The 23,675-nt window shown below is 51.6% G+C and overlaps 1 protein-coding gene across 1 annotated transcript in view; it reads left to right on the top strand.

Moving 5' to 3' along the window:
• RNF43 (ring finger protein 43) overlaps window positions 1-23,675 on the top strand; it is a 58,968-nt gene that overhangs the window by 25,760 nt on the left and 9,533 nt on the right. Inside the window, exons 2-5 of the mRNA XM_009276388.1 lie at window positions 16,723-16,845; window positions 21,301-21,375; window positions 22,692-22,823; window positions 23,349-23,450. Of these exons, the coding sequence (XP_009274663.1) occupies window positions 16,723-16,845; window positions 21,301-21,375; window positions 22,692-22,823; window positions 23,349-23,450 (432 nt within the window). The remainder of the gene's footprint in view (window positions 1-16,722; window positions 16,846-21,300; window positions 21,376-22,691; window positions 22,824-23,348; window positions 23,451-23,675) is intronic.

Genomic DNA, 23,675 nt, shown 5'->3' with positions numbered 1-23,675 from the left:
AGTACTTTTCCTTAGCAAAAAAATCACCACCAAGCCATCCAGAACCGGCTGGGCATGCAACCGTCTGAGCAGCTAGGCTGACTCCATGGCATTTTGTAGGAGATTTTTAGGGCTTTAAAGGCAGCCCCATCTTGATGTTGTGTCTCCTAGCCAGTAGCACGCACTGAACAACACACAACAGCCTTTGAGCTGTTTGTGTCAGAATTGTTTGCTTACTTAATTTTAAAACCACCACATCCACATAATCGGAGGGATTGCCACATCATGATGCTCTGAAAGTGTCCTTTGGCACTCGATTTACAACAGCTAAATAGCAATGGGGTCAGTGGCCAGCTGGCCACCGAAGCAGGAAACTGAATGACAACGAGAATAAATAGTGTTTCATGGAGCTGGAGTGTCTGACAGTGCTAGAAGCTGTGAGGACAGATCAGCCTCCAGAATATTAACCGCGGAGAGGGCTCTTGATGGTTGCTCAACTATCTGCCAGCAGTGATGGCCATGGGAGCAAACAGCATGTGGACTCATACCCCCTCCCCGCACACACATGTGCCCCTGCAGGAGCAGGAGCATTGCATTGCCCGCTAAGGTGATGATTTTTGCTGGGGACGGAGGGAATGGTTGATACAGTTGTACAGAAGTGGTATCTCTGCAGGTTTCCAAAGAACGAGAAACAGCCATCCTTGGACAGATCTCTAGGAGAAGCAGCAGTGTTTGGGAATTCCCCAACCCCCGGTAGCAGAAGTGATTGATGCGAGCTGTGAGATTATAGGATTGGTAAATGAGAAATACTGTTTGGGCTGTCAGCCTGCCCACGCGGTGAGGGGTGCTCGTGATTAAGAGCACTGTCATTTCGTGTGTGCCACAAGAATGGCAGGCACTTCGCAGACATAAGGACTTGATCACAGACGCGGGAAGAAAGCTCAGGCCAAGAAGAGCAGGAAGGAGGGGCTGTGGCACTCTTCATGTCGATTAGATTCAGCAAGGAGGGTCACTTCCAGACTATTTTTTGGTATTAGAGGAGGATTTGAGTGCTTCTCCAGGAAAAGTGCCACCCCCACTACCCCACAGCAGTTTGTCCAAGTTGACCTCAGTGGTTTCCTGCCAAAAATACCTGTGAACAATAATGACTTGTTAATGATTTATCCCTGTGTTCTCAAGTGCTGCACTGATTCCTAATACAACAGAAACCATCGAAGCAGTGCTCTGCAGGCTTTAAGGTTTTGGCTACAGTGGCTTTTTGTCCTTACACAGTGACAATGATGCAGATTGCATGAGGAAACCAAGGGCTTGGTGTATTGGGCAGTGTAAATGCACATTGTTCAGTGTAACATTACGGAGTATTGGTGGGAAAATCAACTGAATTGTACTGGGGGAGAAATCAACTGAGCTGTAATGAAGGATTGTCCCTTCCAGAGTTTGCAGACAGTTGTGAACAGACACTTCAGCAGTTTCCACGTGGTAACGTCAATGCCAGCGAGGCACAGCTATATGGGGAGTTTGCTTTCTGCAAAGAGAGCTGCAAATTCACGTTGCATGGGCCAGGCATGGCTCTGGCGATGGGGGCTGTGAGAACAAGCTCTCTCCTTCCCTGGGAGATGGGCACCTGCCATTTTCACAGGCCATCAGGGCTCCGTTATGGCATGGAATGATGAGATACAACATTAAAAAACTGTTCTATATGCTTCCAGCATGGCTGTGTAATAAACCCTTGATCAGACATCCTGCCTCAGTGAGGGGGAGCACGGCAAGATGAAAAGCAGCAGATACAGAGGGAGAATCTGATTGCAACAACCACCTCCACCCTTCAGAACCAGGAGAAAAGGCAATCAAGCCTAGGAACTGGAGTCTGCATGAGTCAACTCAAGGTGCAGATGGCTGATTTTACACAACGTAGTGTAGTTTTATCGCTGAGCAGCCATATCAGAAGTTCTAGACAGTGCTAGACTCTCTTTTCCAGTGGTCTTTCTCCGGCAGGGACCAGCGTCGTTGTTAAGAAAAAAGCAGAAAAACAGCAGAATTGGCAGGTGTCAGGCTGGCAGCTCCATCCGTCATGTCTCCTAATCTGCAATAACCAGAGATGAGAGAGAGACTTCCCTCCTGTAAGCAGAAGGGCTTTTCTCCTTTCTGAACTTCTTTTAGTCCTAACTGCTGTGACTCCAGATGTCCTCGTTGTCCCGGCACTCATCCTCCTTTTGGATCTCTGTCCCCTCTCGAGGAGACGCAGGTTGATGAGAGTTGGATCCTCCGGTGGAGGTGATGTCGCAACTAACCTACTTTCACTGCCTCAAACAAATGGTCTGTGAATGGCTCCCTTCCCGTTTTGCGGAGTGAAAAAAGCTGTTAGAGCTCAGTCAGTCTGTACCATTTTAAAGTAACGTTTGGTCAAATTATTGGGTGGCCTTGAGTAAAGACAGTGGGTAGGGAATCTTCTACTGCATCACATTCTGTTGAGCAGGGAAGTTATTTAACTTTCTGCCCCTTTTGTCCTTGATCCTGTGTATTCGCAGCTCTGTGCTGCTCTGAACACTGCAGCAGAGGTGGCTGAAAACGGAAATTTCTTCACCTTTTTGGCCTCAGTTTCTTGAGTACTGGGCCAAGAGCTGTGTCATCCTCGTCCCTAAGAACCTCCGCGTGGAGACATGCCCTTTGGTGATGAATACTGGAGTCTTCAGAGGCTCCCAACAGGCTGAAACTAAAGGGAAGAGTTTTGTACTTACCTGCTTCAAGCTCCTTTCAGCGTGCCAGCCCAGCTCTTTGAATGTCTGTGGTATCTTCAGGGGCTGGACTCCCCAGGATGCAAGCTTGGTTACACACAGCGAGGATGGTAATAGTCAAAGGTGTGTCTGAGATCTAACAGAGATCACTCTTGGAAGTCTCCTGTGAGAATATCTTCAGTCAAAAAAAAATAGTTATTGACTTAGCTGAAATCCTTCATGGGGTTCATTTGCAGAGGATGTTGTGGAAGAAAGTATAAATGGGCAAAAGGGAATGAGGCGTGTTTGTGAAATCCTTCAGGCTGTTGACCACCCTACTCTGGGTACGTCCTCCAGATCAGTAACCTCAGTAATGCTGGAAAGGTATAGAAAGTGGAAGACCACTCTTTGAGTGGTCTCTGCTGGCTTGTGAGAGACAGGTCACAGGGTTACGTCAATTTTGGGTCCAACCCCGTGTGCCTGTGCTGAAATTCTCATTTCTGCTCAGCATCTGAACACATGGGTGAAATAAATTTTCAAACAATTCCAACTTTGCTCTTCAGACTGGTGCAACCTTGTGTGACCATGTGTTGTGTGGTCTTAAAAGAGCACGTGCGTGTACATTGGAAGGGGAAGGCTGTAAATGAGCCAGGACTGCGACCCAGACACCCCATCTTTGGTGCCTCCTGTAGCAGTCGATGAGCTCAGCATCCCCAGGAGCCCGGAGCTGCATTCTCGGCATTCCTGCAGCTCCTTAGATGTCAGTGATGTCATCGATAGCAGCCAGGGAATTGCGGATCCCAGAGGGCCTGAACTCATGTCTTAGCAAGTAAGCGTAGGAGGAACCAATTTTTGTAGTGTATTGCACTGTACTAGCAAGTTTTATTGAATCAAATCACAGCAAATATATTTGCATCTACATTTCTGTCTCCTTGCAATACTACAACATCCAACAAGAGAGGTACTTGTGTCCTTCACCAGCCACTCTCTCATCCCTCTTTAAAAAAACTACATCTGAACAATAAAACAATGGGAAACCGGTATGGTATGTGATTAAAAAGCAAGTAATTTATTCCTTTAGCTATTCAATCTTCACCCTTATGCCTGAGACCTGCTGACATACATCATATTTCAAGCACACGATTGGCACCACGTGAAGGCATCAGCCCTTCTCTGGAAAGCATCCCTTGGAAACTCCATCTCTTGGCAGCCTGCAAAAGAGACGCTTTTGCATTTTTTGTGCAGGACAAAGTGCCTCGTGTTGGGAACACAGGAGCAAAATTTTAACATAAATTTTCATACTTTTATTATCTGGCCTTTTCTACAAAGAGCTTTTGGATGATGGCATACCAGCACTGCTGCAGCCTCCTGGTAGGCATGGGATGCATCAGTTCATGCTGCTGGCGTAGCTGGGAGTTTTAAACCCCGGGCGGGACTGAAGCGGAGGTTTTTTAACGATGGTCTGCGTATACCTTGAAGCCATGGTAGCTCAGTCTGCAGACATCATGTAGTGAACAGTGTTAAACAGCATTTTACAGCCTGAAGTTCGGTGGTAAGGGGGACTGATGGTCCATGAGGCATGTCTTTATCTGAAATGGAGATTTTAATTTTTTTTTTCTAGTTGTGTTTAGGAAGTTGCCTCTGACAGAAACTTCCAGGAGCAATGCACGGCGCAGAGATTAGCTTCTGCTCTCACTGAACCTCCCCAGGTTTCTGTGGGTGCAGGACCATCAGTAGGACGGAGCCGTCCTCTGCAGCTGCAGTATTTCCTGCCTCGGAAGCAGTTTGCTCTGTAGCTTCAGTGCTGCTTGAATGTGGCTCTGTGTTACTCAGCTGTAATTAGAGCAGCTTGCCAGTCTTGATTTCATCCCGTCGTTTCAATGGGATTTCCAGACTTGGTGCAGTTTGCCCCAGAGAGCTGGGGCTTGTTTTCTAACCCAAATCTAGCCAGACCTTATACCTACACCTGCATTTTTCCAGCTACAAATAACAATGGAAGTGATTTTATCTAATCTCCCACCACCTGGTTTGTTCTTGTCCACACTCTTAGGCATGGGGGTGTTGAAAATGCTTTTGGCAGGAGTAGCTTTAAGCTGTGTAACCACCAGCATTAACACAACCACCCAGGCTACATGTAAAGAACGAGGTATGGACGGCAGCGACCTCGTGCAGGGAGGGAAACCTGGACAGCCAGAGCTCATGGGCTGCGTGGTGTCCTCTAATAAAGTCTGGAAGCCAGCACAGGCAAAGTCCTAGGTGATGTCCTGCAGGGAAGAGCCCACCCTGCATGGACCCATGGGGCACGAGGGGCTTTAGGAACCGCTCGGGCGTTCCCATGTCTCTATGTGACTCGGTGGCCAGTCCCCAGGACACCTCGCCAGAGCAGATCTGTGACTTTCTAGCTTGGGTTTCATGATCGAGCGCTGAAGGCCCCTCCTCTACACCGGCATTTCGGCGCTGTGCTTTGGAAGGACTCCAGGCCAGCAGTGAAGGGCTCTTTGATAATATCTGACGGGCGGGTAAGAATTTTGGGCAGCAGCCAAGGTACACATTGCCTGTAATCGTTAACTCGGTCTGTAAACAGTTCAAACGGCACTGAAGAGGCCGTCAGTTATTACATTAGAAAAAAGCCTTTCATCTCCCCGCTCAGAAGCCAGCCGTACAGTACCGGCCCCTGCTGAGCCGACTGTAGCTGCAGGTCTGCAGGCAGGGGCGGCGGGAGGGCGTGTGCTTGGTCATACAATGAGCGCCGCGCTGAATGGCTGACCTTCAAACCTTCGGCGCTGAAGCAATAACTAAATCATTAGTTTCCTTGAGCCACCGGTAGCTGCAGGTCTGCAGGCAGGGCAGGCAGTGCAGGCAGTGCTTGGTCATACAATGAGCGCCGCGCTGAATGGCTGACCTTCAAACCTTCGGCGCTGAAGCAATAACTAAATCATTAGTTTCCTTTTGTTCTGCACCTGGCTGAGGCGGTGGAGCCCAGGGATATTCAAGGGGGAGGGGATCAGGCAATGTTCCCCCCGGGGCACAGCGCCAGCGGGGAAGGCTCAGCAGGGGTGACTCCTCCACCCCATGCCCATCTCCTGCCTGCAGCTTTTCCCTGGTGAGCACAGGTTCACGTGCAATCGTGACAAATGCCCATGTTTCACTTGTGCCCAGGTAAGGCTTCCCTGGACCATTGCTGGTTTCTCCGGAAACAGCCACAATTGGTTCAGGTCCACATCAGGGCCCTGCAATCTTCAAGCAATGGTGGAGGCAACACTGCTGCTGAGCTTCATCTTCAGAAGAGTCCTAGAGGATTTGCCGGTCCACATCAACCTTGGGAGAGCCCTGTGGTCTCCTTCCAGGAGCAGTTCAGCCCTCCTGGAGATGTGTGAAGCTTCAGAAGAAATTATGGCATAATCTGCCCCAAGGAGAATTTCCTTGTCAGTCTTTGCTCTTCTAGATCTGTTATCTCCTTTCTCAAAGAGCAAGAATGCTCTTTCTGGCATCCACTTTCAAGGCTTTAACTTTGAAACCCATTGTAGAAACTTGCTCGTTGAGGAAACATATTCCAGTCTCTGCAGTAAAGTGATCTGGGTTTGGGTGAGCCTTTGTATCTGGCCCATCACTGCAGAGTTGCTTCTAGGGTCAGACCTGTCTCCTATAAAGGTGCTTGACATGTCAGTAGTGAAGACCTCTTGTGCCTGTGCCATCCCTAAGTTGGTCCCAAGTGACAATACAGCTTTGTGCTTTGAGTGGTAGGAAGGATGCCACTGGGCTGCCACGCTGTCTGCACAGCTTGGGTTTTGCCAGTGCTTCGAGCTGTTGCTGAGGGGCAAGACTTGTGTGAGTTTTGTGAAATAGTTTTAACCTCCAAACCACTGTCAGCACAGTGCAGACGGTCGTTGTGTAAGAGGGCCTTGAAGTATGGAGACTGCCAGTGGCATTGTCCCCCAGAGTGGGGACAAGTTGAGCCCTCTAAGGTATATGAGGTGAGCAGGTCAACATGGGTTGGATGCTGTTCATTGGGTTTTGAACCCAGACTGCTTGCAGTGTGCTTGGAGGCAGCAGGAGCGTGAGCTGTTCTCCCGTGACTTGGGCCAGCTTGCCTTTACTTTCATTTAGTGGTGTGAGTCAGGGCTGACTAGAGAACCTCCCTTTGCCTTTGATATTCCAAAATGGATGTGTGGACCAGGGAGAGAGAATTTAACCAGACATTGTGATGAAACTTTGCCAAAAATTTCCTTCTTGGCCCATACTATCATTGTGGTGGCTGTGCTAGAAGAAGTGACACTTGCTTCCCCTGTGTTGGACCTCTCTGTCCATAGGACAGCAAACTTCAGCAGCGCTGTCAGTAGGACAGTGAGGTGTGTAGCGAGAGTTTTCTCCAACACCATGGCTATGTTTGTGCAATTAGATGGAAAAGATCCAGGCTTAGTGACTCACCTAAACCATCTAATCCTACACATGAGATAATCAAATAAACGTCCCTCTTGGGGCTCAGCACTTCTCTTTGTTGCTCACCAGCGTTGTAATGAAAAGGAGAAGGAGATGCAGTTATTGATTAGGGACCAATTTGTTGTATCAAACCCCCGGGCACTGCTGACCCTTGAGACGGACCAAAGATAGCGAAGCTCATGAGCACGCGTAAGGGAACAAGCACAGGAGTATTGCATTGGCAGCTTGTAGATCCTTTGTCTCCTCTCCCACTTCTTGCCACTCCTTCAGGGGACTCGGATGGTTGTCTGAGCTATTCGCACGTTGAGGTAGGACCTGAGTCTCTCTAAGGATAATGCGTTTGTTATCAGTGAATGTGTTTGTCTGTGACTCACACGTGGGTAAGGTGTGTTTGCTGTTATAACAGCTCTTGAAACCTTATGCAGGTAAATTAAAAAGCCCCATATCCTGATGGCTAAGCTTCATGCCCAGGAGTCATGGAAGTTGCAATTTTTCCTCGGGCCCCTTGAAACACTCTGCCATTCTCTTCCTTTTCCAACCAGCCATTTCCATCTTCTTCATGGTTAACATCCACTTACCTCCCTGCCTCATCCCTCCTCATTCTCCTTTGTCCTTCCAGCAGCATGCCACAGCACTTTTCAGCTCTGCTGTAGCTGCATGACGGCCTCCTGGCAGCATCTCCTGTACCTTTGGTAGCGTCCCCTCACTCCTGCTGCTGTGTCTGAGTAGAGTGACAGCTACATAGTGGAGTGATCTTGGTGTAAGAGGGGCTTCTGTGGTGCTGATAGAGCTGGAGGGTTAAGATAAACTGAGAAGAGCCTCTCTTACACAGGAATAAAGATGTTCACGCAGTGTGAGCGCTGGGGGAGACCAGGGGAAGAGGATCTGATGACTGGGGTGTCCCAGCAGGGCAGCGTAGCTGGCAGGAGCGTTCCTCGGGCTTGCCCTGTGCCACGGGAGCACAGCACTGCCCCACATCACAGACTGAGCCTGCTAAGGGCTGTCAGTGCTTCGGTGACGCGGCGTGTAACTGAGAAGACCGGGGAAGCCACGTGTCCTGTTCCACCGGGGCCGTGCAGAGGTCCCCAGAGGTTTCCCGGGTGCCAGCAGTTGTGACAGTGTCTGTGCTCTGACACTTCTGGGAGATGCACCGTGCAGGTGCACATCTGGCTTTCAGAGCTGGTACATCTGCCCTGCTCCTTCCTGCGGCAATCCTATCGCAGGTTCCCCGTCTCCATCTCCTGATAGACCCCAGCAGAGGATCTTGCCCTATAATTCTCACAGCAAGGTCAGTGTTAGCAGCAAAGATGGGGAGGAGGGTAGTAGAGCACTTCTACTTGCGTTTTTGAAGTCTATGAAGGAATGTAAACCTATGAAGGAATATAATTTATTTAGCTCAGAGCCTCACTGACAGACTTCCAGAAGGGAAGAGGGTATATTGAGCCAAGACATTGATATCCACAAATATAGAAATGTTCGCATTCTGCCCTCTCGAGCTCGTGCTCTGTGACAGTGACATGGCACAGCTGGGTGAAGCAAGCAGGTCAGTGGGGAGTGAGCATCCCCAAACGACAAGCAGACATGTCACGGCGATGCCCGAGATGCTGCGTACCCTCAAAAGGCTGTGCCGTTCACCGTGCCTTAGGCTCCTTGCTTATCTCCTCGCTGTTGCCAGGCTCCTTTCTGTTTTGTCGTGTAGCTCACCTGCGAAGGAGCTTTTCCAGCAAGGCATTTCCATCCACTGCAGACTGCGGCACCAATGGCGCATGCAAAATGGTCCTGGCATGAGCTGCAGCAGCGGAAGGGCTTGCTATCCTGAACAAAATCATTGCATGCTTCTCCTGGCTCTGCACGCTTGAGTATTCCCTCAACGTCTTGCGTGGGATTCAAGCTGCTGGCATGCCTGTGAGAGGGAGGGCAGGGGAACTGGTGCTGGGTCGCAGTCAGAAGTCGCACAGCTGTCCCCCATGGGTAAGGCAGCAGCTGGCTCTGCTGATGTTCTGCAGGAGCCCGCAGGGTGGGAGAAGCTCTCCCAGCCCTCTGGCACTGACCACGAATCTCAGCTTTATTCTAATATTTGGTTTCTAGCCCAAATATTTGTGGCAGAAGTCTTCCAGCGGGGACGTGAGCGTGCAGCATGGGGGTGCTGCCCACACGGGTGCACCAGACCCGAGGCAGAACCCCCATGTCTGCAGTACCCCTGTGCAGCCCCAAAATGTGCAGGGAACAGGCAAATACCACGTGATGCTCCTCTGCAGCTCCCCAGCTGCCGGCAAGCTGTGCTCAGAGACGGCCTGAGCTGGGGCTGGTGTCCGCATCTTTGCATTTAACAGCTCTTCATGGTCTTTTGTTCCATGAATTCTCCATATTTTTAATGATCTTATGTATCTCTAACATATCCCAACTAAGCTGAAGAATTCCTGTTTACTTAATTTCTTCTTGTACAGAAACAGTGCCCTCTAAGATGGAGTGAGCAGGACTTCTTGTAATATTCAAGGTGTTGACACACTGCAGCTTTATCTAGTCGATTTTCTTTTTTTAATTCATTTTTTACAGTAATGCCTAACAGTCTGTTTGCTTTTTGACAGTTGGGTGATTCAACAACACTTCCCATAAAACTCTCCGCAATGACTCCAAGATCTTTCCTGTTCATTAACAGTTAACCTAGAGCTCACCCCTGTGTAAAATAGCTAGATATATTTTTTCATATTTGCATTTTTTAACATCTTCTTTCAGTCTGTCACTCAGTATCACGAGATCCCTTTGCAGCCAGTTTTAATATTTACCAACTTGAATATTTATGTATTACTGAAAAACTCGGCCACTTCACCATCCCCTCATTTTCCAAGTCCTTTGTGAGTATTTGGACAACATAGTTTACTTCTGGGACTGTCCTGGTAAGTTCACGCCCTTGTAAAGGCTGACCTGCTTTTTTCCCTTCTTGGTTCTGGAGATGACCCTGGGTAGTACTGCATGACGTTCTGTCATCTTCCATAGCCTTGACCTTGTAGGAGAACAGAAGAGGAGATACCAGTGTACGGCATTAACTGAACTACCTTTATTCCCACACTTGCTGACTGCTTTGAGGAGCCCCGTGGGTCTGTGAAGCACCACCCTCCTTTTCCAAAGCGCTGTTAGTTCTTCCCTTCTCTTCATTATGCTGTCATTTACCAGTTTTTTTGGCAGGGAAGTCAGGATTATCGATCTGCCATTCCCTGCATCGCTCTCAGCTTCTTCAAATTCAGCTTGGTATTTGCTACCTGCGATTTTTCTGGTATTGTGTCAATTTAGTGATGAGTTATATGTTGGTGTTAACAGTTCACCAGTTTAGTCCATGATTTTTCTAGAGCCCTTTGGTGAACACTCTCTTGTCCTGTTCTCTTCCTCTCTTTTCCATGCCAACCTTACTGGTTGGTTATAAAATTTTTACTGCCACTTCAAATCAAATCAATCCTTTTGACTCATCCCCCATGAAGGAAGGGTGTGAAGTACTCTTGAGTTCCCTTACAGAGAAAACTGAGGCTGTCAGGGACTTTGCTTCCCCGAGTCCTTTTTCAGCCCTTGTCCCTAAAGACTCTTTTGTGAACAGAAAGGGGAACAGAAATGTTGAAATGGTTCTTGGGGAAAAAAAAGGCGAATAATCTCTTTTCCATGGGCATGGTTGATTCAGTGAGAATTAATAGGCTTAGACTGCAGCAAAACCGATGCAGATGAGGCATTAGAAAGTACTTTCCGGTGTCGAGGAGAAGGCAGCCCTGGAGTGGGTGAGGAGTCTCCCTTTTCGGAGGTCTCGAAAACAGGTTGAGCGAGTGTCTCTGAAGAATGTTTTAGGTCTGGCTGATCCTGCCTTCGGGCAGCAAAGTGGGCTAGATGACCTCTCAGGGTCATCTTTTTTTTCCTACTGTTTTATAAATGAAGCCCCCAAGTGAGAATCGAGCACCTCTCTATGCCTGGCTTTCCCCAGGACCTTTCCCCTGCGTTTCTGCAGGCGAGCTCCTGGCTGCTCGGTTACAACCTGTGAGTGGTGCTGGCATGGTGAGTCGGACAGGCTGGTGTGAAGATAGTGGGTCTAGTGGGAATAAAGTGGGAAAGATGGCAAGGGTAAGTTAGAAAAGAGAAATTCAGTATTTTAGGAGAGGTGGTGTGGACAGAAAAGGTAGAAAAGAAGGAGATGCCATAAGGTAAGGAAACAGGAAAAAAAAAGTGGTAGCAAGCACATAGGGATGCGGAGGAGCTCTGCATCCTGTTGAAGGGGTGACAGGAGGGACGTGGTGACAGGGGGAGATGGAGTGACAAAGCCAGGGGGTTCACAGGTCTGGTTGACAGTGTCTTATGTGCAGTGCCAGGGCCAGGGTATGGGCAGAGCTGGCAGGGCTGAATTGCCCACGACCGGGTCCAAACCCTGTCAGGGAACTAGCTAATCCCAACCCCATCTCTGGGATCCCAGCAGCACAGAGCCAGGCAGGGATCGTCCTGGGAGAAGGGTCTGGCAGAGCATCGATGTGACTTCAAACAGGGAAGCCCCAGCTGGAGCAGCACTGCGGGATCCAGTGTAACGCCCATCGAGGTCCTTCTGCTGACCGGGAGCCCCCCGGGAGCGGGGAGTGCTTGTTCAGGACCGTGGTGGGATTTAGGCAATGTGCACGAGACCTCTTCAATTTTGGATATGAACATACCTCCTCTCGCCAGTGACTGGATTTTCCTTTGTCTGCTAGATCAGAGAGGCTTTCTGTAAGAAGAAGCGGCTTCTTGGTTGTGGCAGTCGGTGCTACAGAGGTGCCCAGCCCAGCAGCGTGAGGGATGCTCTGCCTGCAGAAACCCTTCGCTCCTGCCATCAGTGAGCCCATCTGCAGCCACCTGTATGCACGGGTCTGGTTTCAGAGGGAGTGAAGGATCCTGACTCTCCAGCCAGGGCCACCTCTTGGGGCATGAGTCCTCTGCACTGAGGAATCTCATAATATTTGGTTTTCCGTGTCATCGTTAGATTATTTTTTGAGTCTACTCTTGTCCTGTGAGCACAATGTGCAGCCATAATAACTCACTCATAATGCAAGGGTCAGGGGCAGTGGCAGTGCCAAGAAATGCGGTTGTAGGATGTAGACAGTAAGAGCCAGGTCTTGCTGCTTTGCTGCTGCTTGAGGAGTTGCTGGTATAGCACCAAACAGGAGGAGAAGATGGTAGGAAGAGAGGGAAGAGGTGGTCTGGAGCAGAGACAAGTGGAGCATGTCGCTTGGGTGGATGAGGCGTGTGTCCCTTGCATGAAGAAGAATCCTCCCGAGCTGCCCCCTGGTCATCTTGTACAGAGTGCTGAGAAGGCACCTGGACCCTCAGCCTCCAGAGGTGATTAGTGTCTGATGAGGGACTCGTCACAGAATAACGAGGGGGCCAATAGTCTGCCTCAGTTCCACGGGCAGCTGCCCACGTGAGGAAGGGTCTCGGCTGGCAGGGATCCTGCGTGGCTGTTGCTCTCCTGGCGCTATCTCGGCTGCCTGCCGTGCCCTTTGTGGCTGCAGTTGTGCCCCGGCAGGGATGCCCGAGGCAAAGGACCCTTGCTTGGCCAGGGAGGGTGGGTGTCCCAGAGGGAAGGAGGAAAGGAAAAGACCACAGTGCCCAGTCTTAATAGAAAATCAAAGGGAAGGTTTTGGTGCATTCATCAGCAGGTCTTCTCCAGATTTACTGACTGGGTCCCCCTTCCAGAACAGCTGCCAGCATTTTATAGATGCTCCTCACGCTCATTTGGAACTGCAGAAGCTTAGCTCGTTGCTCTTATTCCCAGTGTTTAATGCTGTGATCAGGCCCAGCAATCCTCGTCACAGAGAGGCTGCTCCGTCCTCAGCACGCGGGACTGTCCCTTGCTCTGTAAAGTCACTGCCCCAGGAACGTCACAGCACCCCAAGTCATTCTCACCCAGGGTCGGACACAGCTCCAAGCAGTGCCAGGAGGTGCAACTTCTTCCCCAGTGCCGGCGGCCTGGGCTCCTCCGGGCTCCGGGAGCAAGCCGGTGAAGGCTCAATAACGCTGGCTCTGTATTATTAGAAATATCATGAGACACGCTCTTTGCGTTTCCTGTTTTGTGTTTTTCTGCGATTATTAAAATGATATATTAACCAAAAGCCAGAGAACTCCCGGTCAAGCAAACAGAGTACAAAAGTAATGACATTGCTTGGTAAAGGCAGCGGGATCACGGGCACTTCAATGCCGCGTTGGTCTTGGTGGGTGCAGCGCCTGCTCTTGCTTGAGTGAAGCAAGGGGTTATTTGGGAGCCTTCCCTGGGCGCTCCCAAGTTGTAACAGATTGGATTGCTTCCCCGGAAACCTGAATTTCTAGAGTTTATGGTGCTTGGCTTGGTACAATTGCGTCTTTAAGTCTGAAGTCTAAATTATATAGCATTTTGACATTTTTCTTCTAATATCACTATGGATTAGAGAGGAAGACCCCAAGAGAAAGATGGATGCCAGTCAAAGGCACGCAGCAGTTCATCGATGCCAAGCTACTCTGTGCAGTATTTTAAAGCGTAGCAGGTTATGTCTTAGCTCATACTTGTGGTGCCATCTCAGACCTTGGTCTCCGAGCTTCTGAAGGTTAGGTGAGGGTCTGGGGTTTGGTTTCTTTATGCCCTTGTGACTGTAGGTGTTACCTACCTCAAAATCTAGGCAATTTGCAAATGTCTGTGGTTGTGGGTTTGCTGTTTTTTTTTTAATCCTCAGCATTTTAACTCGCTTTTGTGGCTTTGTAAGACCTATTCTTGTTTTGTAGCCCAAGACTCAATGCTACAAAATGTAGCATTGATTTTGTAACGCCTCCTGATTTTCCAGTGCCGGTGTGCACTCAGAATTGGTGCCGGGTTGTATCACAGCACAGGCTGCACAAAAACACCCCCGTGACTGCCAGCAGCGGGCCTTGCACTTTTCTGATGGGTGTAACCGTGCCATCAAAGGGGCAAGCTCTGCAAATTACCCTCCCGGGGAAACCCCGATGCCTGCGGGGTTGGCGTAGGCGCAGGCGGGCAGCCAGCGCGGGGGGCTGCTCGGGCATGGGGGATAACGGAGCTGTGGTCTGCGGCAGGAGCCTCCGCCAGGCTCCAGCCGGGCTCCGGGGGGACCTTGGCGGCCGCAGCCGGGAGAAGAGCGGCCCCGGAGCGGCTCCCCCGTGGATGCCCCGCAGCCCCCCGGCGGGGCTCAGCCGGTGAGCTCGGCGGGGGGGGGGGGGGTGGGGTTTGCCGCAGGCGGGAGAAGGGCGGCCCCGGAGGGGCTCCCCCGTGGATGCCCCGCAGCCCCCCGGCGGGGCTCAGCCGGTGAGCTCGGCGGGGAGGGGCAGGATCCGGCCAAGAGCCCCACCAAGCGGTGGCGGCTCCTGCTGCAGCCCCGGGGGCTTTGCCGGAGCTGTTGGGGTGAAGACCGGCATCTCTTGACCCCGGGGATGGCGGGCTCTGAGCTGGTGGGGAGATGCAGGGCGGGATGCTCCAACCTGCACCTGGACCAGCTCCGAGCGCGCAGCCCCAGCCAATTTTAGCACTGTCCACCCCGACCTCTTCAGCCGCAGAGGCTCCAACAGGCAGAGCTCTCCTCTCCCCGTGCCCAGGAGGGCCAACGAGGACATTTTGCATCTCCGAGTGAGCGGAGGTGCTGCTTGTCTCCTTCGGCTTTTGAAGGCTTCCATACAGATGGCTGCATCCGAGCGAATCGCCTACACTCCTTTGTTGTCGGCAGCGAGAAATGGGCATGGTGCACCTCCTCCTGAAGGACGTGACTAAAAACAGCCCGGGTGAGTCGCGTTCCCTTGAACGACCTGTTCCTGCGACTCGCTCGGACATTAAAAGGCGACATCGGCACGTCTGAAGTTAGGCGAAATGAGCCCTGTTCTCCCTCTCCCCCACAGCTGGATTTCTGCAATAAGCAGCTGGCAGGGAGGAGGAAACATCATCTGGCTGTTTCCCAGCCTGCCCCGTTCCCCAGCTCCCACCAGCCCCGTGCCGAGGGGTGAGCCCGCATCTCTGGGTGCCCTGGGTCCGTGCTGGGGTATGCAGCAGCCTGAGGATGGGAGCAACGTTGCCTCGCAGCCCCTGGGGCAGCATGGGCATGGCCAAGTGCAGATGGAGAGCGAGGGGTGTCCCTGGGCTGCTCTGACAATTCCTCCTTGTTTTTGAGTCTGCCAAGACAACAGCCCTTTTTTCACAGCACTGGGATGCTGTTGCAGGATTACCTGCAGGGTAGGCAAGCCTTCTGGGCATGCTTCTGGATGGACACCAGATACAAAGCCTGGCCCAATCCTCCTGGTTTATAACGTTGAGCTTTCTTGCTTGTTTCCTACACTTCCACACACCGATGCAGTAACAAAAGCTGTCCAGCAACCTTAGTATTTACAGGCTTTTCTGTACCATAACCTGTGTGCTTCATACACCACAGTGTAGTCACACAGGAGGAAGCCAGATGGCTTTTATAGGAAGAGCTGGGGGTGCTCATGCAAGATGATGGGACTCCCAAGAGGGAGCCAACAAGCCGAATTGCAGTTTCCTTCAACCTCCTGCCATCCAGTGCGAGACCATTGTCCCTCCACCGCTAGACTGGACAATCAGAGGCAATTACACACTTTCCAGGCAGGGATCGGAGCAGCGCTCCGTGGATGTCATCATGATGGTGAATGCACAGGAGTGAGGCGCAGCCATGGGCAGCAGGCACTGCCCATCCGAGCTCTGCCCCGGCGGCAGGACAGCCTCACCTCCAGTGGACTTGATCACCGACACCCAAGCCGAGTGCCACTGACAGGAGTGAGCCCCACAGCTTGTGTCCCCATAACATGCTGGGGCACACCATATCCCCTTCTGTAGGGTGCTCTGCAGAGGTGTGTACGCAGACCTGGTGCCTCGACCCTGTCCCATCTCGCCTCCCCGCTGCCAGCGGTTTGGCTCAAGCTGATGAACGTTTTTCCAGGACTCACTGGGGATGTGGTTACTGGGATCTTTTCCTCCCCCTTCTCATTCCTGGTAATTCTCTACCTGCTTTCAGTTTTTTCACTCCTTCCTTTGGCTTCTCCTCTGCAAATTTATCATGAAGTTGTTGAGTTTGGTGGCTGAGAAACAAGAAGTGCTGACTCTCTGAAGGCACCAGAAGTTTGCTTTTGTTGTGGTCCCTTCGCCTTGCCCAGAGGGCTGGCAGGGAGCAAGCTGGCTGCAGGCAGAGTCCTGCGGCCCGAGGATGCTGGCAGTCCTTGCAGCACCAGGACCTGTGCTGCTGGGATGCTCTGTCCCAGAAGTCAAGGGCTGTGGTCTCACAGGCTGCCCTGGCTTTGCTATGACTGGGACACAGTCAGACCTGAGGGCAGCCACCAGAGAGGTAGAAACTCCACCTTTCTCTGGGACATTTTCCTGATGGACCAAAACTTTGACAATGATTTTCTTCTTGTGGCGTTCAAAGCCTCACTGACACTCAGACAGGGCCATGGGATGTAGCAGCGGTGGTGATGCCCACCGCAGGGGTGTCCTACACCCTCTGGGCAGGTCCTTATGGCACAGAGTTTGTGGTGGGCTTGAGCCACCCTTTGCAGTGCTGAGCCCCAAGTTTTGAGTTTCCCTTTTGCTTTTGTCCCGCAGTCCCACCCGCTGTCCCTGTGCAACACCAGCGAGGATGAACACACCGAATCGGGATTCATCACCATTGTCAAGCTTGAACAGCCGGATCGGGATCCCAACCCCTGCCTGTCGCTGGCTAACAAGGTAGGTGCAAAAATGCCCCCAATGGCACCAACCTGGGAAGTGAAACCCATGGTGCAGGAAAGAGTGAGAGCAGGAGGAGGCAGCAGGGTAGGAAAGAGCTGCTGGAAGGTGGAGAAAAGGACAAGGATAGAGCAGGGTCCTTGGCAGAAGCGGTCCTTTGGGAGAGACACTGTCAACCATCCCCAATACCTATCCCTCCTTAGTTTTTGGACTGCCTGGCTTTGTAAAAGGTGTGGTGTTTTCCCTAACCTGACTGCTCAGGACAGCTCAGACCTTTCCCCAGCATCCCGTACGCTTTACTGCCTGGCAGCCTCGTGCCCCTCCTGTTTTGCAGCCTCCGCTTGCTTGCTGGCCTGTTGGGGGGGATTTGTGTTTCCCCGTGTCCTCTGTCCTGTGGGAAAACATGGACACAGAAAACATCTTCTGTGGTCCTGCCTTTAAAAATAATACTGTCATACTTCACTGGATGAGGCACGTGAAGAATCAGTGCTGAGCAATTCAGACAAGCGCAAACCAGAAGAACTAGTGGTGGGACGTGACTCTTTAACAGCGCGGGCCACCATCTGCCCTACAAAGGGATGGGAGATCTCAGAGGTCTTCAGATCAGGCCTCCTGTGAAAGAGGTACCTTAGTGAAACAGCAGCTACTGTGTCAAAAGCTGAGGTCACTGGTACAATTCTCCGGTAATAAGGAAGTCAGGCAGGAACGAGGGTCATTTTAAGCCTTAAAATCTTTGTGTCTCTGATAAAGTTGCGTGGATAAGGCTAACATTAGCTTTTTCTTCAGTGGCTCACTGTGTCCTTTTATTGTCTCTGTACTAAATGTTGTGTTATTTTCCACAAGCACTGTACAAACATGAAAAAACCCTCGTTTGGCTCTTCTTGGCTTTATCTGGATTGCATTCAGGTGATGCCGCCCCTGTTGTCTGCTTTCCGCTGGTAGTGACGTGCTGAGGATGGGGTCAGGGTCCTTCTCTGTCCTCCCTGCAGCTCGGCTGAAGGGGGCAGGCAAAACTTGTACCAAGCAGTTGTTCCTGCACAGCAGTTTTTTTTGCAGAGGCTGTGGCAACAAAAGCAAGGGAAGGGATGTGATACTGTGATGGATTTTGCCACCTCGGGGCTGCTTCCCCCCCAGCTGCATGGGCGGCCAGGCAGCAATGCCTTTCCCTTTCCGGACCAGGGTGGAAGCCTAAGTTTGGTTTGCTGATGCCAGCTGTTAGCACAAGCCAGTGTGCTGAAGTTATCGACCTGCTATCAGTTACCCCACATCTGGAAAATGGCCTGGTCCCACCTGTGGGTGTTAGTGATGCACGAGGATGGTGGGATAAAGAGTGAACCCAAGGGCTCCCAGTGCAGCTTGCGATAGACATGAGAGCTCTGCAGGTGCCTTAGGGAGCACAGCTGGTTACTCCAACTCTCCCGTGTCCATCCAGACGTGACCATCGCGTTATAGTGGTCCCAGGCTGCCGCATCTCACAGGGGAGGATGCTGGGGGTGGGGGCAGCAATGGCTGGTTTGGTCAGTGAAGCTACTGTGGAGGATCTTGAACAGGAGGAAGGAGCAGCTTCAAAGGCTCATCTCCCACTTAAGAACCTAAAAGGCTTAAAAAGTGTTCTGCTAGTTTTGTCCTTAATCTTTGAGTCTCCGATCGCAGTACTGGAAGTACCAGTGTGTTACTGAGTCCAGGCATCGGCTGAGGAAGGTCTGCACAGGGAGGACAAGACATGGCGCATTGCTGCACTGTGGTCATCCTCACTAGCCTTGATCCCTTCTCCAGGACCACTGACCCTCCAAAGCAGATAAACCCCTCGGTTCATTGCCATGCTCGTGACTTGATAGAGTGACCGTTCACTGGCCTTTAGTCGTCACTGCTTTGTTACCAGGGCCGAATCCAACACTGGATTTTGAGATCCAGCTGAACATGACATCGGTTGCCATCCTGCCTGCAGCTGGCCTGCTCCAAGATCTCACCCAGAGAGGCTCACAGCTCTTCTCCCCCCAAACAGGACTAGTTTAGCCATGAAATACAGGCAGATGCTCCTTAAGCTGGCCACATCCCCGGGCCCTGCCTTGTACCTTGGTTCCTCCACCCCCCTGCAATTACTGTCTGGCTGCTTCTCCATTCTCCTGACGCCTCCACCAAGCTCCTTCCCTCCAACATCATACAGACCTCTTCCTCAAAATCCCTGGACAACGCTTCTCCTCACGAACAGGGATGTAGCTGTGGGATGTGGCTGGTGCTCTCTGGAGCAGGAGCCTTGTTTTCCTGGCATGTGTTTCTTGCGGTAGAGCTTTGCATGTTGAATTGCAGCGCTATATCAATGATGATAAAAGTAGCCATGTGCAAAGTGTTATCATAACCTCTGCTTTAGCTGTCACCCAGCCAAGCAGTGCACACAGACAACCCCGTCCAGCCCAGCAGGAGGATAACTCCACCAGCCACCTGATGCACTTTTCTGCTTCTCCTCTCTTAAATTCTAGCACTGCTTCAGCATCCAAAGCTAAAACCAGTAGGGAAGGTGTTTGGTCTGCAAGGGGAGAGGAAGGCATGGAAAATACCTCTGGAATCAATTCAAAGTGATTTATTTTTCTTTCAGATGCATCATTTGTAATTTTTTTGGTGTATTTTTTTTTCTGAGTGAACCATTCATTGCAAGGCTGGTTGACAGACTGCTGAAACCCCCTACATCATCCTGTAAATACATATTTGCACCAAAATGTTTCAGTCCTCAAAGAGGGAGGCCAGCTGTGCCATGTGGCTGAAGATATCCGATGCAAAGACAGCAAGCGCTCAGAAAATGATCGCAGCAAGCAGGTTGTGAATAGCTTGAACAAAAGTTGTGTCCTTTGTAACAGGAGTCAGAAAGATGTTGGGAAGAGTCACTTGTCCAGTCTCAGTTGTTCGTTTCCCCATCGTCGGTGTCTTTAGCAGGATAAAATCTTTGTAGAGCTGTTCATTGTTCATCAAAGCTTGACTGGCTCCAACGAGTGGAAGTAACTACCTGAAAGTCCTGTTTCTTCTTCGGTGCTGGCAAACGCTGAGGCTCCTTTGATCCCAGGCAGGACCCCGGTCTCTGATCCCTGCTCCGAGCCTCTGATCCCACTTTTCCAGCTTCCCCATCTGGTATACCAAACCCAAGAGTGTCAAATCCTATCAGCAACTCAGAGCCTTCAGCCCTGCCTCTGTGGTCTTCCTGACCATCTGCGCCTCCATTCACATTCTCGTCCCTGTCCCCAGACCCAGGCATCCACCTCTGGCACCCAGCTTCTCCCCGACAAGGTGCGTGGAGGTGACCAGCACCTGCGAGCGAGGGATGGAGCTGAACCTGCTCTGCCGCTGCTTGCTGCGCTGGGAATGCCCCTTCCCTTCACTCAGCCGGCGCCTGGCGTTTGATATTGCAGCTGGGAAGCGGCAGCGCTGACCTCTGGCCCCTGAGCTGGGGTTTGGCAATGCAGTGGGTAAACTGCTGCAGCAGCTCTGGCAGCTCCCTGTTTGCACAGGCGCTCGGGGACGCGCAGATCAAAGGGCTCCGCATGAGTAACAGCAGCCCAGCCCTGCACTTTGTTCACGTTCCTGTCTCCCTTTCACAAGAGGCTGCCTCTGCCTGCCTGGAGGGCTCGAAGGGCTTGCTAGGAGGACGTGGGTGACCCTGCAAGGTCCCCCAGGCAGTGTGCTTTGACCTCAGCAGGGTGGCATGTATACTCATTTGGGTGGGTCTCAAGGCTGTCCTCCTCGGACCGCAGCAACCGGTGGGCTGTGAAAAGCCATCCCACTCCTAATCCTAGACCAAACCTGCAGCCCAGGCATCGCCTGAGCTTCTCCCTGATGAAAGTGGGGGACAGGGACCAGGGAGAGCAATGTGTACATGAGTCAGGCCCATGGCCAGCCCACGGCCGGTGCAGCCACGGTGAGAAGTGACAGGCATCGCCTGAGCTTCTCCCTGATGAATGTGGGGGACAGGAACCAGGGAGAGCAATGTGTACGTGAGTCAGGCCCATAGACAGCCCACGGCCAGTGCAGCCACGGTGAGAAGTGGGGACCTGTAGAGGTTTCTGCTCTCCTGGGACGGGAGTGTTGCGTAGCGGTCAGCAGGGCTAATGGGGCTGCAGATCACCCCCCAGCAAATCCAGCTCTGAAGCAAAGGGGCACATGGCACAGACAGCTGAGGAATTTGGTGTGTAGGTTTATGGGTTGCTGTGACTGCAAGCCCACCAATTAATTTGCCTCCACAACTATAGGGAGAAACCATCCATGAACTGCAGAGCTCTAGCAAGAGCAGGCACTGCAGCTCAACGCAAGTACAGAAACCAAGTTGTAAACTGTTTTCTCAATCTAAGCAGCAGGTGCTTCTTTCTCCTGTGAAGAGCCAGGGAGGCAGATACATATCCAAGTGGTAGATGTTAATACAGATGTACAATACAAAATGTCCACTGAAGCTTCTATTCTTTTGGACAGGCAAAGCTGGCGGGGGAGCGTGGAGCGCGTGCAATCCTTTTTGACATTACCGATGATGAAAGCGCTGCTGATCAGGTACAAACCCCGTTGATACTATCAGCTAAACCACAGTGCCCCTGTCCCATCCCAAAATGTGCCCAGGTCAGGAGCCACCAGCCACCAACACTCAGTGGGAGGTCCCAGGAGGATACTGCAGGCTGGCTTTGAGCGTTAGCTCTTACCCAGCTCATCCATGCACACAGACAGTGCTTTTCTCTTGTGCTCACTCCATGGCATGTCCAGGTCTCCACACAGCACAAGCAGGCCAGCAGCTTGCGAACAGCACCTTGCTGCTCTTAAAGGACATTGTCTGGTCAATCGAGCTTTTCTGCCAGGAGCTGGACGCTTCCTCTTGGGAAGTCACAGATTACCCGATCCCATCTAGTGCAGACAGCCCTGGTGTACCTTAGGGGAAAGATGATTTCTCGAGTTTTCAAGCCGAAGTCACAGCCACCCTGCTATGTTGTTGGTGATACTCCTGCTGCAAGTTTAACATTGGTTTAGAGACCTCCAGAGGTCCCTTCCACCAGCACTGCTGTCATCTCTGGAAAGGAATAGGTTCCCCGTGGAAATAATGAAGGGATAATGAAAAGCATCCAGCATTAGATAAGAGGACAGATAGGGGAGCTGGTGCCTGAGCTTATCAAAACTCTGGGCTGACTCCTGCTCACTGGATCCATCCCTCGTGGCTCTTTCATGCACTTACAACTTAATTTCTGATGCCAGAGAAATGCAGCAGCGAGTGCAGGCCCGTGAGGTGATGCTGAGGTTGCTCGGTAAGGGTATGGGAAGTGGTTAGTGGGTCAGATGGCCACCCTGATTCAGGTCAGTCTGGAGGAGAGGGCAGACTCGGACACTTGCTGAGCCAGCCCGTGCCAGGCTGCCTGGACCGTGGTGGAAAACTGCTGGTATGATCAGAAACAAACAGAATGTCCTGCAGATCACAGAGGGAGGAGGGGGAGCACTGATGGGTCTCACAGGAAGAGAAGAGGAAGCATTTCTGTAGCGAAGGCAGCACTCGGCAGTGTTGTTGGCAGTTACCACATGGAAGAGGAGAGACCAAGAACTTTTGCACGCGGGCTTGAAAGAGGAGCACAAGAGACACTGAGCAGTGTCCAGCTGTGCGTGAGGAGGCACCATCAGAGGAAATGAAGAAAGCCATGCTGAAGAGTTGGTAAAAGAGGAGGAGCTTCCATCTGATTTCATTATAGAGGGATAGTGCAAGTTTGAGGGAGCAGTCTCTAAAGTGTGTGCAAGAAGCACCGGGAGGAACCAGACGTGCCTGGGGGGCCAGGATAGTCCTTGTTTCAGGCTGTTCCGGACCATCTCTCACTGTGTTTGTTTCTTTACAGCTGAGAAAGCCCAGAGGTCTGAGTCAGCCTGTGGTTCTGATCAGGGGCCACGATGCTGAGCTTCTCATGGGCGTCGTGAACAAGAACAGAGAGGCCCACGTGAAGATAGAGGTCAAGGAGCCACCAGCTTGGGTGAGCGACACACCATTCCCACTGCCTTCTGTATCCTCCCTCCCAAGCTGCTGTGCCATGGAATAGGACTTTCCCAAAGATGCTGAGCTTTCCTCCCCAGGGACGAAGATCACAGCCCTTTGCAGGAGCTGCCCATCTGCAGCATTCGGATGACGTGCTGCAAATAAAGGCTCAAGAGCACTTTCAGCTTGTTTAGTTTCTTTTGCTTAAATGTCACGAGTGAGGTGAGGGGATTCCCTGTCTCTTCAGGTGAGACCAAGCCTTGGTTTTCTCATCTTGTGCTACCTTAGACCATGGCCTCTAGGGAGCTGAGATGCTGCAAGACAAAGAAATTTCATTCCTGCTGGAATGTGCAGAAAAGACTGAACCCTTTTTCTTTTAGCTGTAAAGAGCAAGGAGGTAGAGCTTGGCCAAGGATCATGTATTCAAAGGCTGATGAGAGGAGGAGATCGGGATTCCCCTGCCTAGCCTCTAATTCCCACCCCTGCCACACAAGAGTAATTTCTTTCCTGTTTTATCCAACAGCCAGACTACGACGTGTGGATTCTTCTCACGGTGGTCAGCACTGTGGTTGTCATAATTTTGATTTTTGTTGTCCGCACAAAGTGCCAGCTGAACAGGACTCAGGTAGGAATCTCACGGAGCAGATGTATCTGAGCAAACAGAAATGCATGAAGGGCAGGAACGGACACAGTTTGGGAGGGGAAATGTGCCTCTGTGTGAACTGAAGATGTGGCCACATGAGGCAGGAGCGGCCCAGGGATGAGCGGAGTGATCCCAAGATGGGCTGGCAGCATCCCCTGTGGGGTGGGATGGGCCTTGCCCTCCTCCTGCCGTCCCACCAGCACTGCA

This window comes from Aptenodytes forsteri, unplaced genomic scaffold (genome assembly GCF_000699145.1).
Source record: "Aptenodytes forsteri isolate BGI_AS27 unplaced genomic scaffold, ASM69914v1 Scaffold209, whole genome shotgun sequence".
Taxonomy (NCBI): domain Eukaryota; kingdom Metazoa; phylum Chordata; class Aves; order Sphenisciformes; family Spheniscidae; genus Aptenodytes; species Aptenodytes forsteri.
Note: the sequence above shows the minus strand (reverse complement) of the source record. Positions and strands in the feature narration are given on the sequence as shown.